This window comes from Thermobia domestica, chromosome 4, assembly GCF_964235325.1.
Source record: "Thermobia domestica chromosome 4, izTheDome1.hap1.1, whole genome shotgun sequence".
Classification (NCBI taxonomy): domain Eukaryota; kingdom Metazoa; phylum Arthropoda; class Insecta; order Zygentoma; family Lepismatidae; genus Thermobia; species Thermobia domestica.
In genome coordinates, this window is record NC_137457.1 from 307314046 (window position 1) to 307332881 (window position 18836).

Below are 18836 nucleotides of genomic sequence, written 5' to 3' on the forward strand. Positions count from 1 at the left end.
ATATCTTGTTAGCCATACCATATAGTGGGCTATATCTTATTAACCATGCCGTATACTGGGCTATATCTCATTTACCATATCGTAAACTGAGCTATATCTCATTTACCATACCGTATACTGGGCTATATGTCATTAACCATACTGTATACTGGGCTATATCCCATTAACCATACCATGTACTTGGCTATATCTTGTTAGCCATACCATATAGTGGGCTATATCTTATTAACCATGCCGTGTACTGGGCTATATCTCATTTACCATATCGTATACTGAGCTATATCTCATTTACCATATCGTATACTGGGCTATATGTCATTAACCGTATTGTATACTGGGCTATATCTCATTAACCATACCATGTACTTGGCTATATCTTGTTAGCCATACCATATAGTGGGCTATATCTTATTAACCATGCCGTATACTGGGCTATATCTCATTTACCATATCGTAAACTGAGCTATATCTCATTTACCATACCGTATACTGGGCTATATCTCATTAACCATACTGTATACTGGGCTATATCCCATTAACCATACCATGTACTTGGCTATATCTTGTTAGCCGTACCATATAGTGGGCTATATCTTATTAACCATGCCGTGTACTGGGCTATATCTCATTAGCCATACCGTGCACATTCGTCTTGCTGGTTGCGTGAGAAAGAACTTGATGAAGGTATCTTTCACCTCAGTAGGTGGCGTGCTTATCGCAGCATCAATTTTAGGTTTACAGAATAATTGTTTTCTTTCTTTGATTGTCTCTAAAATTACACATGAGAATTTACAGTCACTCACATCATTTTCTACAGCTTACAATTGGTATACAGGGTAGCGCAAAAGTAGGTATACACCTGATGTATTGATCAAGTATAACATTTTAGCTTATAAGTCTCTGTATTTACTTCGGTTGTTCCAAGCTTAAGATATAAGTAAAAAGGCTTTAGAACAATTAATAAAGAAACTGGTGGATAACAGTAAGAAATGATATGAAATACAGTGAGCTGGTCAGTACAGGACTATATACCTGCTTTTAGGACACCCTGTATATCCTCTTTGGACATTCTTTTTCGTTACGCTAACAGCGTTGTAGAATTTAATGTGTCTAAAAATGAGAGATGACAATAATACAAGAAATAGTCAGTTCATCCATTCATTGCTTGTCAAGGAACACAAGAAACGAAGAAACAAATTTTATTCTAATAGTACCACTTTTGTACCCACGAAGCAAACCGTTTTCTTACAAATAGTTTCTCTTCTTCGTGTACTCATACAAGACTTCCATTTATTAGTTTCTCTGTTTTAATTAGGTTCTTGCGTCGTTACCGTATGACTTAGGACATTATCTTCTTCATCAGTAGTCATCCGTTTTTATGCATCCTTAGGGAGAATTTTCCTGAAACACACACAACACAAGTCTTCTGTTTTCTGTAAGTGTATTTCGTGAAGAAGAACAAAAAGGGGATACAGAAGAAGGACACATGAAAGAAAAACAACAGAAGGCTTGGGGACTTCTTGATTCTAAACACTTATGAAGTCAGAGAACGTGTCACTCCGTAATATGGTGTAGGTGTACATAGAGAGAATATGCTTCCACATTTTAATGTTCTAAGGCTGGTGGTAGACCTTTTTTGGAATTCCTTCACATTTCCCAACCGTTTATTCTCTTGTCTTGGTGCTCTCGCCAGTTCTTTAGACTCTCTTCCATTTAATTGAAGTACGCCTGTTACTTCCTCCTTCTAATTTCGGTTAATTAGCAAAAGAAGAAAGTGTAGAAGAGGAAGAAGTGGAAAGAGGAAAGAGGAGATGAAGAAGAAGACTTCTAAGTGGTATCAAGGAAACTTCTGTTAAAGAAGATTCACTTAAGAGAAACAAAAAGGGCTAAAAGTGTACGTGGTAGGTAGCCTGTTATGTACTGTACGTAGGAATTGACTCTTTCATGAAATTTTGACAACAGTACGTGAAAAAATGATAGTACAAGCTGCTTTAACCAAACTCATCAAAAGTTTCAAGATTAATTTGTGATTCGTGTGTTTCCTCTTTTCTCGTGTATCGTATAGCAGAATACCCGTTTTTCGCACGAGAAGAGTACGTTTTACTTTCGACATAAAGAGCTGGATTTGGATTTAAACGGGATCAGAAGCGTGTTCGTCCTCAGCGACCTCGAAAGCTATGGATTCGGCACTAATATCGGTCATTTTCGATCATTTTTTAAAATATATCGCTCACTCCCCCTCCCCTAAGTTGCACCGTCAAAAGTAGAATGATCAAAACAATCCCACTCCCGAACGTCCTCTATGTGGCAAATTTGATCGAGATTGGTCGCGTGGTTCAATACCTTTAAGTTTTATTTACTTATATATATATCCCCTCCCCTAAGTTGCACTGCCAAAGTCAAATCATGGAAAGAACATCCCAGGCCTGAACCTTATCCATGTTGAAAATTTGATCGAAATCGGTCTGGTGGTTCAAGGAGTGTATGAATTCGCAAACATAATGACTTTCATTTTTATATATGTACATAGATATATACATATAGATATCGATATGAGAGTTTTTCAAGCGGTGTTGGAAAATGTGTTGCATTTATGATCGTAATTTATTCCCGAATTGATCTATTTTTCCTCATATTGTCTTCCGTTCGTGAGAAAGCAGTTGTCTTTCGATGCCATATATAGTTACAGCTTAGTGATAAATGTCCCCTAAAAAAACCTGTTATTCCCTTTTAGGTTCTCATTAATAGCCAATCAATATCATATTGGCCACACATCATATTACCAGAGACTGGCCGTAGAATTGACGCCAAAGATACTTTGTGGGTCTCGACGGTATAATGCATCTGGAAATAAAGTGCCTTAATTGGAAAAAATAAATGAAATGAAATCTTTGAGTTTTACGTCCCACGGTTATGCCGGTTAGGCTAAAGGAGACGGTGATGATGAGTAATGAATGAAATGGTGGAATGAAGAAAGTGGGAGGAAACGGGAGAACCCCGAGAAAACCCACGCACACGGTGTTTGTCCACCACAAACTTCACTTGGCGGGTGCCTTAATTCGATTTCGAGATGTAAGATCACAGCTTACTTTTTTCGGGAACTATGCACTAGCATAAACACAGACATTACATATGCAAAGGGAATTTCTGGGGTCCATAAATGAAACACGAGAATCGATTGAAAATTTCGTCAAGAATAGAAAAATACATTAGTAGAGGGAGTTTCTGCAATCATTAAAAGGAAATTTTTAGCATTTTTGAATGAAATTTTTTTTTGGAGGGAAATTTTCCTCAACGTCGCTGTGTTCACAGAAGAGAATGGAGAAAACGTTTCTCAGATACTCAAAGGAAGTCAAATAACGACGATGAAATTAGCCTGTGGAAATTCTTAAGTCACTCTACTACGTACGGTACATAGATTGAAACGCACCCCTTTTGCCTTCCAGACTGTAGAACCACAAAACTAACTGAAGCGTGTAGTACACTTGGGACATTCCTCCCCCTTCCTTTCCCCTCCCAGTCTTAAAGTTTTGTGTGCTCTAGTATATTGTGTGTGCACAAAATTTGTATGTGCAGTTAGTTTTGTTTTCGCTTGGTTTAGAAACGAAACTCCTAATGCTTTTGGGAACAAATAGCGGTATTAGGACAGTGTATTTTATCTTGAAAACTTCAAACTGGTCTATTTTTCAAAATAAGGAATAAAAAATAGGTGGTATATAACAAAACTTGACTCGACTTCCTGACCATAATTCACTCAACTAAAGTTAGCAAAACTTTTGCCGTTCTCGTTCAAGCGCTAAAAAAAAGTTCCTTGGAGCGTATCGTGCATGAAACAAAGAGAATGCATACAGAGACACCTACCGGGAACATTTTGCTGCAAAATGTAATGATCGTTTTTCTTTTGTTTGTTCCTTATGGCGGTCTCTCAACAGTTTAGGATACGAAACTTTTATCGTTGTAATTTACTGTACAGGGTTTTGGCAACAGCTTTACTCTACCCAATTACGAAAGTGCCCTGAGGACGTTAACAACAATAACGTCTACTGGAAAGTTCATGAAATTCTATTTAAGATATGTTTGTTATATACAGGGTGGCCCATAGTTATGTATATATGATGCTTCAAAGACTGCGGTAAAGAAACTAGCAACATAACTTGAGCATAAAATTGAACATAAACACATTAATTTCATACCTTTCCTTACAAGAATTTTAATCTCTCTTCTCCATGGTACAGTCCGTCCACCAATGCACCATCCAAATCGATACATGCCTGAAGACGAAGAGCAACCATCCAAATCGATACATGCCTGAAGACGAAGAGCAACCATCCAAATCGATACATGCCTGGAGACGAAGAGCAACCATCCAAATCGATACATGCCTGAAGACGAAGAGCAACCATCCAAATCGATACATGCCTGAAGACGAAGAGCAACCATCCAAATCGATACATGCCTGAAGACGAAGAGCAACCATCCAAATGGATACATGCCTGGAGACGAAGAACAACCATCCAAATCGATACATGCCTGAAGACGAAGAGCAACCATCCAAATCGATACATGCCTGGAGACGAAGAGCAACCATCCAAATCGATACATGCCTGAAGACGAAGAGCAAACATCCAAATCGATACATGCCTGGAGACGAAGAGCAACCATCCAAATCGATACATGCCTGGAAACGAAGAGGAACCATCCAAATCGATGCATGCCTGGAGACGAAGAGCAACCATCCAAATCGATACATGCCTGGAGACGAAGAGGAACCATCCAAATCGATACATGCCTGGAGACGAAGAGCAGAAATCCAAATCGATACATGCCTGGAGACGAAGAGCAGAAATCCAAATCGATTCATGCCTGGAGACGAAGAGCAACCATCCTAATCGATACATGCCTGGAAACGAAGAGGAACCATCCAAATCGATACATGCCTGAAGACGAAGAGCAGAAATCCAAATCGATTCATGCCTGGAGACGAAGAGAAACCATCCAAATCGATACATGCCTGGAGACGAAGAGAAACCATCCAAATCGATACATGCCTGAAGACGAAGAGCAACCATCCAAATCGATACATGCCTGGAGACGAAGAGCAACCATCCAAATCGATACATGCCTGGAGACGAAGAGCAACCATCCAAATCGATACATGCCTGGAGACGAAGAGCAACCATCCAAATCGATACATGCCTAGAGACGAAGAGGAACCATCCAAATCGATACATGCCTGAAGACGAAGAGCAACCATCCGAAGAGATTCATGCCTGGAGACGAAGAGCAGAAATCCAAATCGATACATGCCTGGAGACGAAGAGAAACCATCCAAATCGATACATGCCTGAAGACGAAGAGCAACCATCCAAATCGATACATGCCTGGAGAGGAAGAGCAACCATCCAAATCGATACATGCCTGGAGACGAAGAGCAACCATCCAAATCGATACATGCCTGGAGACGAAGAGCAACCATCCAAATCGATACATGCCTGGAGACGAAGAGCAACCATCCATATCGATACTTGCGTGGAGACGAAGAGGGACGTTGTCGCAAGCAGCTTGACAGATCCATAGTGGTATCCTGTGGAACTCTTCACTGATAGCTTCTCGTAGTTCAGGCAGATTATGTATATTGTAAGGATCCTCATATCACGACAAAAGCACGTGTCAACTTAACATGTGCTATTGATTATAAACAACCTAGCAGAAAAGAAGACGACACAAAAGACATCGAGGAACGCCGAAAGAAGACATATCTCACGGAAGGACCCGAAGAGGACAGATAAAAGACGGACCACCGAGGGACCTACCATCAGTCGAATAACTATCAGTCGATAAAAGATGTCAACTACATTTTTAATATGTTAACACAACGGGCCGTCATTTTAGTCTGGCAGGGTAGGTCCTTGGGTTGTCAGTCCGATTCGATTTGTATATTAAGATGTCACTTACGCTTGTGGGGGTAACATAATAGTTTTGTTCGAAATATATAGACATACGGGCTCAGTGCAATGACGGAAATTCGAAAGAAGAACAAGTTTATACATGTTTTGTTGTTTTTTTTATACCTTGTTGATATGTTAATGTTTTAAAAGCCGAAACTACCATATTTTTGAAAGTGATGGTTTCCTATGCGGTCCCGGGTTCGATTCCCGGCGGAAACAGTCGGTCAAAAAATTGTAAAAGCATTTTTTCAGGTCTGCCATCTTAGTGTTGCCAATTTGGGGGAAAGTAGGTAAATCTAGGGGATTCAACTTCCAAAAAAACGTGTAGAAGTGCGAGTTAAGTGAAGTGGATGTTAGTATAATAATATAATAATGAAAAATGTAAACCTTCCCTTATATTGTTGAAGTGTGGACTCCCCCTCCCTCTTTCAAGTACACTCTACAATGACGATACTGCTTCAAGATATGAACAAACATACAGAAAATAATAGAAAATGAATGCCGAATCTAAGGCTTGGTTGCGTCCTGTAAATAAAGACGTGACTACATTATATTGCGTGTAATATTAGTAGTAGTAGTAGAATTTGGCCTAGTTGAAAACATGATAAAACATAAATTACATTTGAAAACTTAAAACAGTGCATATGTGCAATGAATTTCTCGAATAATAATTTTTGGCGACTTTTAACCCAAAATTGAAGTATTTTCATCTCTCCTTTAGCGATTTTTTTGTATCAACGCTTTGCCAACACTGCGCCATCCTGAGTGAGGTTTTCCTTATGCACACCAGGGAAAGGCCGGGATGGTACCTAACATATAGGTTCCAGGCAGCTTCCTTCCTTCCCTTTTCTCAGATAGTGTGATCGCCGAAAGACGTCATCCCTCATATGTGACGGGCTAACATGGCCATAGATACCGAAAGCTCAGAAATCTAATTCCTAATTCTCATCCTAGTGACGGGCTAACATGGCCATAGATGCCGAAAAGCTCAGAAATCTAATTTCTAATTCTAATCCTACTGACGGGCTAACATGGCCGTAGATGCCGAAAGCCCAGAAATCTAATTCCTAATTCTAATCCTAGTGACGTGCTAACATGGCCATAGATGCCGAAAAGCCCAGAAATCTAATTTCTAATCCTAATCCTAGTGACGGGCTAACATGGCCATAGATGCTGAAAGCCCAGAAATCTAATTCCTAATCCTAGTGACGGCCTAACATGGCCATAGATGCCCAAAGCCCAGAAATCTAATTCTTAATCCTAATCGTAGTGACGGGCTAACATGGTCATAGATGCCGAAAACCCAGAAATCTAATTCCTAATCGTAATCCTAGTGACGGGCTAACATGGCCATAGATGCCGAAAGCCCAGAAATCTAATTCCTAATCCTAATCCTAGTGACGGGCTAACATGGCCATAGATGCCGAAAGCCCAGAAATCTAAACCCTAATCCTAATCCTAGTGACCTGCTAACATGGCCATAGATGCCGAAAAGCTCAGAAACCTAATTCCTAATCCTACTGACGGGCTAACATGGCTGTAGATTCCGAAAGCCTAGAAATCTAATTCCTAATCCTAATCCTAGTGACGGGCTAACATGGCCATAAATACCGAAAGCTCAGAAATCTATATCCTAAGTCAGCTATATGTATTTATAGTAAGCTGTTGGAAGTGTATGGGAACAATACAGTGAACCGAACTGAAAGCCCAGAAATCTATTCCTAATATTAATCCTGGTTTCATGCCCAATTTTTGCTCGTTGGAATAGCAATGAAGAGCACTACATACACGCTTCCACTGAGCGACAGTTGAACACAGAAGACTGTACGAGTATACATACCGTCGTAAACAATTTTCAGGCATTTTCTCCAAGCACAAGTTACACGCCCAGCGGATATTCACAAAGCATTTGATTCTTTTACTTTTCCCCCAGCCCCCGCCAAGTGAACTTTCTGGTGGACAAACACCGTGTGCGTGGGTTTTCTCAGGTTTCTCCCGTTTCTTCCCACTTTCTTCATTCCTCCATTTCATTCATTAGTCATCGTCACCGTCTCCTTTAGCCTAACCGGCACAAGCGTGGGACGTAAAACTCAAAGATTTCATTTTCATTTTTTTTCTTTTATTTTTTCTTCCTTTCTTTCTTCACCTGGAGAAACATCTTGCTGGAGAAAATTTCCGAGACGGTGAGTGGATCAAGAACGAGGTTGAAATGTGGTTCCAGCAGCAGTGGCTACAATTTTATAATTGTGGGATATAGAAATTATACTGACCGCGATGGCTCGTAAAGCCTGGGCTCTACACGTATCATAGCACTGCTTTCCCTCACGTGTAATACATCGGAAGAATTCGGTACGATTCGTAGAGTTCGCCTTCCGAACGCACGCTTGAGGAAAAGTGAAACCGCAGAAGTTCACCAATAACGTTGTCAAACTTAAAGGACATGGCAAACGAGCGAAGAAAAGGGAACAGCACTTAAAGGACTATAACACGAACACTAACAATTATTCGAATTAAATTGTAACAATAATAATAATAAACATTTAAAACGACCACAACAAAACGAAACTTAGCGGCAATCCGACAACACTGTACCCTCAGGAGATATTCTCCATATAGCGCGAGAGAAGACATTGGCATAATTTCATGGGTGACCGGGACACACCCTCGCGTTCTATTGGGTGGTGAAATCGGTAGATCTCGGTCAAGCTTCACGACTCATCGCGATTAGTATAGGACTCTGACTTAACAAATGTTACCACAGTATTACTAAACATGTTGTAGTGCTTATTTTATCAAGTATATTTCGAATTAATATTACCTGCCTTCTAAAACAAAAACCATGATATTGTATACATTCCATTTGTTACGATGGGTCACTTTTGACGTCTATGACATGATATATACCTAAAATGTACTCCGATAATTTAGAAACTTTATTAAAATATTGTAGCTATGTCTGTGATTGTTGTTATTGTCATACATGTCTGCATCAGCTTCATATTTGTGGTAATTATCGGTTCTTGAGACCTTCGCAATACACGTTTTCTGAAGCTGTATTGATAAAATGTTTAAAGCTGTAGTTCCGCCTCATCTTGTGGCCTTTTCCTGAAAGCAATTCATTGTGTCGCGGTGACTGTTGAGAGAATATTGGATATCTTCTCCTTTCGTACCCTCTCTTGCATATTTCAAGCGTTTCTCAGTGGGCAGTTTCTCCCAACTGAATCAAGATACTTTCTTCCACACTTATTTTTAAAGTTTTAAAAGTGTTGTCTGTTTTCATTTTCATTGGGGTGTGTTTTATAATGTAAGAAACGTCAATAAAAAATGAATTTATTCGGAAACGCAAGTATCTTTTTTTTTTTTTTTTCATTGCAGCTGTCACTGAGGTGTGCCGATAAAATCATAATTTAAACACAATTACATTTCGTTCCAAATTGTGAAACGTTGGTAGATTTTCAAACTGTGAGAATGCAATAATAAAACCGGAAGTGGTTAAGTCTGCCAATTCCACTTTCAATTAATGGATAGCGTCGGAAATACGTAGTTCCTATTCTTGTGATTCTGAATCTGTTATACAGCGTGTATGTCGGATAGAGATTATGATTCTGAATCTGTTTTATATTCTATATGTCGGATAGAGATTATGATTTTGAATCTGTTATGTAGCCTATATGTCGGATAGAGATTATGATTCTGAATCTGTTATATAAGGTTATATGTCGGATCGAGATTGTGATTCTCAATCTGTTTTATATTCTATATGTCGGATAGAGACTATGATTTTGAATCTGTTATATAAGGCTATATGTCGGATCGAGATTGTGATTCTGAATCCGTTATATAGGCTATATGTCGGATCGATATTGTGATTCTAAATGATATAGTGCCTATATAGTCTATATGTCGGATCGACATTGTGATTCTGAATCTGTTTCTTAGCCTATATATCGGATCAAGATTGTAATTCTGAATCTGTTTTTAGCCTATATATCAGATCAAGATTGTGATTCTGAATCTGTTTTAGCCTGTAAATCGGATCGAGAGTGTGATTCTGAATCTGTTATATAGCCTATATATCGGATCGTGATTATGATTCTGCATCTGTTATATAGCCTATATGTGTGTGATCGAGATTTGATTCTGAATCTGTTATATAGCTTATATGTCGGATCGAGATTGTGATTGTGAATCTGTTATATAGCCTATATGTCTGATCGAGATTGTGATTCTGAATCTGTTATATAGCTTATATGTCTGATCGAGAAAAAATGTCGGATCGAAGTCAGGTAAAAGGGAATAAGCATTGTTTTTAGTCGTAGATTTCATTACATAAATATATATTAATCTAGACCTCTATACATAAGTATCACCTGTTAAAAATTAACGATATGGTTCATAAATCTAATATTTTGTCTTATTTTTTTATTACAGAGTAACGACAGCTGGCAGGGACACGATAGTGATCAGGTAGGTGAACAATTCTGTATTTTATCATCAATTACAACAGTGTTTCGTTGCAAAATTTAACTTCTAAAGTTCTTGGCGTATAAAAAGCATAATTTGTTTCTACATTTGATTCCCGGTGTTTGTCTCAGCTTAAAGTTTGAGTAGTACTTCGAACCCTTCGAGACAACTTTAGTACTAAAGAAAAGGGCGATGTTAAACTCTAATTCACCTAGTAATGGAGGAACAGGGGTGATGTCAATGGTGTGCCTTTACTTTTATGAAGATGGAAATGCATTCCTTCTTCTAGTTATTTTATATGTTGGGTGAAAATTTTGAAGTAATATTATTGGTTGTATCTCGTCGTAAACTATACAAGAAATCCTTACACTCGGCGAAGATACAACACTGAAATAATACCTTAAATGAATTGAAATTTTTAGTTTAATGTCATGCGATTATAGTCTGAGGAAATTTCTAGTTTAACGTCCCACGATTATAGTCTGAGGAAATTTCTAGTTTAACGTCCCACTATTATAGTTTGAGGAAATTTCTAGTTTAACATCCCACGATTATAGTCTGAGGAAATTTCTAGTTTAACGTCCCACAATTATAGTCTGAGGAAATTTCTAGTTTAACGTCCCACGATTATAGTCTGAGGAAATTTCTAGTTTAACGTCTCACGATTATAGTCTGAGGAAATTTCTAGTTTAACGTCTCACGATTATAGTCTGAGAAAATTTCTAGCTTAACGTCCCACTATTATAGTCTGAGGAAATTTCTAGTTTAACGTCCCACGATTATAGTCTGAGGAAATTTCTAGCTTAACGTCCCACTATTATAGTCTGAGGAAATTTCTAGTTTAACGTCTCACGATTATAGTCTGAGGAAATTTTTAGCTTAACGTCCCACTATTATAGTCTCAGGAAATTTCTAGTTTAACGTCCCACGATTATAGTCTGAGGAAATTTCTAGCTTAACGTCCCACTATTATAGTCTGAGGAAATTTCTAGTTTAACGTCTCACTATTATAGTCTGAGGAAATTTCTAGCTTAACGTCCCACGATTATAGTCTGAGGAAATTTTTAGTTTAACGTCCCACTATTATAGTCCGAGGCTAAGGTAGACAGTTTCGATGACGATGAATGAAATGGTGTTTTTCTTTAAAATTTAACGTCTCACGTTTATGTGCCAAGGCTAAGAGGAGGCGATGATAATGAGATGGACGATAATGAGATGGATGATAATGATGAAATGACGTGAGTGGGAGGAAACGTGAGAAACCACGTACACGATGTTTTTCCATCACAAAGCCTACTTGATGGGAGCTGGGATCGAACCAGGGACCCCATTCGCCAGTAGTGAGCGCTCTATTGCTGAGCTACCGCGTTCCCTGAGATGGTGAAATGAAACAGAAGATTCCCGAGAAAACCCACGCACACGGTGTTTGTTCACTATAAAATTCACTTGGCACGAGCTGTAATCGAACCAGGGACACATGGCACCAAAAGTGAGCACTCTATCATTGAGCCACTACGGGTATATAAAATAAAATATACAGGGTAGTCCACGAAAAACGGGCCTACCTTTCACGAGGTTGAATGAGTGATTTTATTAAAAGTAATTATCTGACGGTACAATAAAATACATACATACATGCACGTTCTTGTGATAACTTACGTGCTGACTTCAGAGAGCTTCACATCCGTATTTCATTTGTCACAGCAGGTGTACGAGCAGATGGGGTTCGATTCTTTATGGCATTTGCAACTGATCCTGTTTTTTTTACCATTTTTTCACAAAACCTTGAATACTGCTCTTTGCAGTAACACTTACACCAGGAAACTTCTCTGCACAAATTTCCTGTCTTTACTTGAAGGAAACGGTGAATACAGACGCCTCAACTATTGGTATTCTCCGCTGAAGGAAATACATCTTACAAACAGCCGTTACCGACTCGTCTACACTGTCTTTATACTATCGTGGATATGCAACAAGGTCCCTTCCTACCTAACTGCCACTACATAAATCAATAGCAAGAATTACTGGGGTCGTCTGTGCTACATTGCAAACGTAAGGAGTTTCATTGCAAACATACAGGTTTTTCGCAAGGGCACCGATCCTGGGGGCCGGGCCTCCGATGTATTTTTATGAAAATATGTACTGTATATATACATAATGATTATATAATGAATATACATATTTGGCATAATTTGAATTCAGTTTGTCTTAAAATCCTCATATATGCCTTCTTAGACCCTTGCCTGCAAGCAAACACACACCTCAATGCTCTTCCCACCCACCCCAAAGTTACAGAGAAATCGGTACCCTTGTTTTTCGTGGTCCACCCGTTATTTATTAATTCTACTTTCTCTACCAAGTCTTCAGCTCGTATGCAAAATTCCTTGCACTTTAGTGACATCTCTTGTCGTCTTGTAGGAGGCAAGCGCATCTAGCGACAACTATCAGCCTGATTGTGAACTATGAGAAGCGTAACTGAGAGACTAAAGCGCCTAGTAAATCAGCGTCAAAAACAAAAACATACGAAAGTTCCATCTTGAATGCCTGTTAGTCACGCAACCCAACAATAAGCTTTGCTGTACTGGTTGCATACATCGTGCATATTCTCTACTCGCCGGCCGTCTGGATGCATTTCTTGTGGTTTCATTTTTTTTTCCGAATAAAATTAGGCTGTTCTCCAAAAATTAAAATTGAAGTGAAACGGCTTTCTTTTTCATTATCGGGTTTCTTAATGAATTAGTAAACAATTATCTTCCCTAATGAATTAGTAAACAATTATTTTCCTTCATTGATTCAAATTAATTCATTGTACTGGAGAGAATATCCCAGATGGATGAAATGAAATCCTTCAGTTTAACGTGTCACGATTATGCCCTTTAGGCTAAGGGAAACGGATGATTAAGGCAATTGAATGATAATGGAAGGATCGATGGAATGATAATGTAGGAGAAAAGTGGAATGCTCCGAGAAAACTCACGAACACGATATTCTCCACCACAAACTAACATAGCTGGTCGAGAATCGAACCATGGGCCCGACGCACCAGGGATAAGTGCTGTACGACTGAGTCACCGTGCCGCCCCCACCCCTAATGGAGGAAAGAAAATCTTAGTTATCAACGTGAAATATTTTGTTTAACAGACCAGTTAAATTATACGTGTCCAGATGATTGCACTTTGTTTGTTAGGTCCACGTGCGTATCACCTTCGAGAAAATAAATCTAACTGTACAGAAAAATTCGGACAAACTTTGAAACGCATTTTCTATGTAACGGAAACTTTATTCCATTCTTGACATCAGTTTCACGTGTTTTGACGCCTTTTTTTCACATTGAGTTGAGTTGATTTTGAGTTTCACGTCCCTTTCAACAGCGAGGCTATATGAGACGGGAAATACTGATTAGCGTGGAATTCAAACTACATGATCTCTCGCCGGGAATCGAACCCGGGTCTCCCATACCAAAGGCGCCTACGCGAACAGGTTGGCCACGGAGGAGCTTACTTTTCATTGAATTCTATGGGAGAAAGTATCTTTTGGTGATTATTCTTCCATCACTCGTGCAATTCCGAATTTGACTGCTTTGTTTCCTTCCCATAGTTGATCACAATTACCCAAACTGTAATTAGAATTGATTGAGAAGTTTGATATACAGGGTGTTTCAAAACAACATCGACAACGTTTGGGAAGTGTTTCCTGACACCAAGATAAGACAAAAAGCATAGACCAAGTTGGGTGCACAAATGCTTCCTTTCGGTGTTATAGGCTGCCGAAAACATGAAAAATTGAACTTTAAAGGTTCATAGCTCTAAAACTAGGGGACCTACCATAGTCGGGTCAAGACTTCACTTAGGGCTAATACGTGCCCTATCCAAAAATTGCATGTTTCAAAATCCTGCGGTACTTCCGCAACAGTTTTTATAGAGGAAGTTTAGCCACGGGCATATAATTTGAAGTACTCACCAACTATCTCTACAAAAACTGTTACGAAAGTACCGCAGGATTTTGAAACATGACTTTTTGGATAGGGCACATATTAGTAGTTCCTAAGTGAAGTTTTGACCCGGCTTCGGTACTATGGATCTTTAAAGTTCAATTTTTATGTTTTCTGCAGCCTATAACTCCGAAAGGAAGCATTTGTGCATCCAAGTAGGTCTATACTTTTTGTCTTATCTGGGTGTCAGGAATCTCCTCCCAAACGTTGTCGTTGTTGTTTTGAAATACCCTGTATATATGGGAGAAAGTAAGTTTTCGCTTAGTAATCCGCTATAGTGCGTGCAATTTAGTATCTGAGCGCTCCTCAAAATTTCATTAGAATTGGTTTGTCGGTGGAACAACATTTGAGGTGCACTCCCTAACTTTTGCTTTAGTTCAATAAATTATAAGAAATACAGTTCTTCGTATATTTTTTCCGTCGGTAGTCAACGTGCTTTCTGTGGCCAAGTAGCAGGCTGTTCTACAATGAGTACGTTACCAGCTTATGCTCCCACTGCCATCTACCTTTAGATAGAATGAATTATTAGAATGCGCCTAATACGCGAAGGATCCCAAATCCCTTGTCCTTGTCTATCTTTGGTTGGAACATTCCTCGATGAGCTCTCTAGTAGTAGATCTTCCGCAGTTTATAATAACATCGAAAACATCCAGAGATCGAGTAGGGTAACGGTATACAGCCATACCGTACCCAGAAATATTCAGCGGAAGGGAATATGTTACTGCTACTACCGGTACTACTGCTGCTGCTGCTGCCGCTACTACTACTATTACTAATAATAATACTTTATTATTATTATTATTATTATTATTATTATTATCTTATTGTGTTTGAAAGAATACACATTAGCTTCTTTCCCTGGCACTGTCCTCTCTACATAAAGCTATACCTTTCTCTTTCTGAAAATGAAATCTTTCAGTTTAACAGGGGGGCGCGGTGGCTCAGTGGTAGAGCGTTCACCTCCGGTGCTTGGGGTCCCTGGTTCGATCCCAGCTCGCGCCGTGTGGACTTTGTGCTGGACAAACACCGTGCTCGTGGGTTTTCTCAGGGTTCTCCCGTTTCCTCCCACTTTCTTCATTCCACCATTTCATTCATTTCTCATAATCACCGTCTCCTTTAGCCTTAACCGGCATAACCGTAGGACGTAAAACTCAAAGATTTCATTTTCTTTCAGTTTAACGTCCCACGTTTATGTCCTTTTGACTAAAGAAGACGATGATTAAAGCACGTGAATATTAATGGAAGAATTGGTGGAATGAGAACGTGGAAGGAAACGGAAGTATCCCGAGAAAACCCATGGACACGATGTTGTCCGCCACAAACTTACTTGGCTGGGGATCGAACCAGCGACCCCACGCACCGGAAGTAATCGCTCTACCACTGAGTCACCGTGCCTCCCTTTCCCTTCACTTTCAGATTCAGTAGTTTGATTTTGGAAATGTATCTACAAATGGTAAAAGAAGCTTGTTTGGTATACGTCATTGCATTAAATTAATTGCTTGGGCATGTTGAACTTTCTTTTCTAATTTCCTTGAAAGTTAGCAAATGTATCTTACAACTGTCTTTTCCCGAGTCGCATATGGGCATGTCCACGGAAATAGGGACAAAAAATCATGAAAAAAAAAATATCGTTATAACTTTTAGTCAAGTTGTTCTTTTGATAAAAAAAATATAGTTATATGTCATCATCATCATCATAGGTATTCTGCCTTTATTGGCAGGTCACTTGCCGCAGCTGAGATGCTTCCATGCTCCACGGTCCTCCGCTAACTTCTTCGTCTTCGCGTATGATCTTTCTCTTTTAATATCTTCGCCCCCTCCCTGTCTTTCCCGCCACCATACCCTCTATGACGTCCCTCATGATACAATCTCTTCTTAGGCAATGTCCCAACCAGTTTCTCTTCCTCTTCCTAATAATATCTAAAAGTGTTCTTTTCTCACCCACCATTTCTAACACTCTCTCATTCGTTTTCCGCTCGACCCAACTAATTCTTTCCATTCTTCTCCACACCCACATTTCGAAGGCTTCCAGTCGATTTTCATCACCTTTACGTAATGTCCACGTTTCCGCCCCCATACAGTACAACACTCCACACGAAGCATTTTATGAGTCTTTTTCTCAACTCTTTATTCAAGGTCCCACAAAACAGACTATTCTTCCTCCTAAAGGCTTCTTTCGCCATTCCTATCCTTGCTTGCATTTATAAATTATATGTAGTTTTGATAAATATATAGTTGTGACATCATTGAATTTTTTTCAGAGAATTACTATTTTCGTATTTTTTTTCCGTAGGTTAACTTTCATCTATTAAGTTTTACTGTTGAATACATTATACAAGCTTTATTTATTATTACATACGTCTTTTTTTTCTATGTTCGTATCCCAAGTAAAATTTCACATAACTAATATATATTAATAAGAAGCCTTTTCTTAAGGTAAAGTTCAACCGTTCAACTTAATTAAACTGTGCTTATTTCAAGTTATTATAGATGTATGTTGCTTATGCTTAATGATAAAAGAACGTTGACAAATGTAACGTGAGTTACCCAACTCTGTGCATATTCCATTAAAATAAGTAGTCATAAAATGTAAATAAAAATTTAATATTTTTTTGCCGTAATTAAATTATATGTGTTCCTTTCTTACATTGTAAATTCATGCACATAGCTACTATGCCAGGACAAAAGAAAATGTACTGAAAAATCACAGCTTCTGAATGTAGGGGGGAAAAAATTTGTAACGTGAGTTACTATAGTATTTGATTTTTTTTCCTAGGTTTGCTGTATCATATAAAATGACGATATTTGGTAATTATCTGTATAAATATGACAGTTTTCCTTTCTTTTTTTAAAAAAAAAAGCGGAGCTTTTAAGTTTATTTGTGGTTAGTATTCTTCAAAACTTACGTCATTATGTAACGTGAGTTACCATGGACAATTCGACATACCCATATCTATATATCTATATATATCTATATCTATCTATCTATCTATCTATATATATATCTATATCTATCTATCTATCTATCTATATATATATATATATATATATATATATATATATATATATATAGGCGCGTATGCAAGAGGCCCCGCTTGACGCTCAGATATACACTGGACAAAATGGGCTTCAATCCTGCTTTCCACTGGATAAAGCGGCAAACAATGGCTTAGCCCCTCTCTTGATCATATCCTGGATCCGCCACTATATATATTACCTACAACATTGAGACCGATATTCTTCGGTGCGTCGTTACTTGCCCTTAAGAAAAAAAGCGGAGGAATTCGGCCAATAGCCGTGGGCAATATTTGGAGACGATTGTCGGCCAAAATAATCTGCTACAAGATGCGCGAATCACTTATCGACATACTATATCCACACCAACTAGGAGTCTGTGTCCCATTTGGGGCGGAAGCAGCAGTACATGCAGCTCGCACATATTATTCTACTACGCACACCCAAGTGAAAGCATTTTTAAAAATCGATTTCAGAAATGCCTTCAATGAATTAAATCGAGATTCCATGTTGCTATCTGTTAAAAAGAATTTTTCAGCATATTTTTCGTACATCTCTCAATGCTATTCTCAACCAAGCAACCTATATATAGGAGATAACACTATTCTATCACAGCGAGGTGTTCAACAAGGTGATCCGTTAGGTCCAGCACTGTTTGCTATGACTCTCCAACCAATTGTTAATAACATAAACGCAGAGCTGAATGTCTGGTATTTGGATGATGGAACAATAGCTGGAAATACAGACGTAATACTACAAACATTAGACAACATTCGTACACACGCATCATCAATTGGCTTATCGCTAAATTGCTCCAAATGCGAAGTAGGATTCCTCGGTGCTACAGAAGAACAAATTAAGAACTTCTATGATATCTTTAATAAATCAGCACCTGGTATTCAGCTCCTTACACCAAGTAATGCAGAGCTTTTAGGTTCAGCTATCTCAACAGAGGCACGGAGCAAAATGTTACTAGACAAAACCTCCAAACTAGAATTTTTTATGTCACGACTTTCCAAGCTTTCAGCCCATTCTGCTTTTTATCTGTTAAGGGCTTCATTTGGAATGCCGAGATTATTTTATTTCCTCCGATGCTCTCCATCTTGGAAGGAAGATGCCCTATTGGAAAAGTATGACGATACTCTTAAAACTGGTCTGGAATCCATCCTCAATTGTTCTCTTAATAACAACTCGTGGATACAAGCTTCTTTACCAGTCAAAAATGGAGGCCTTGGAATCCGTCGCGCCACAGATATGGCTATTCCGTCTTTTTTAGCGTCTTTCTACGGTGCAAGTCAAATAGTTAGTTCACTTCTTCAATGGGATAACGACGAAATCACCAATCCAGATGTGATGGACTGCATAGCTAAATGGACAAATTTAGTTGGGTTAGACCCTCCGGCTCTCGAAAAACGTAA

The 18836-nt window shown here is 38.8% G+C and overlaps 1 protein-coding gene across 1 annotated transcript in view; it reads left to right on the forward strand.

Moving 5' to 3' along the window:
• LOC145684280 (disks large 1 tumor suppressor protein-like) overlaps window positions 1-18836 on the forward strand; it is a gene marked incomplete in the record, with an annotated part of 1496324 nt that overhangs the window by 1095645 nt on the left and 381843 nt on the right. Inside the window, 1 exon segment of the mRNA XM_081756423.1 lies at window positions 10380-10415. Coding sequence (XP_081612549.1) covers window positions 10380-10415 — 36 coding nt within the window.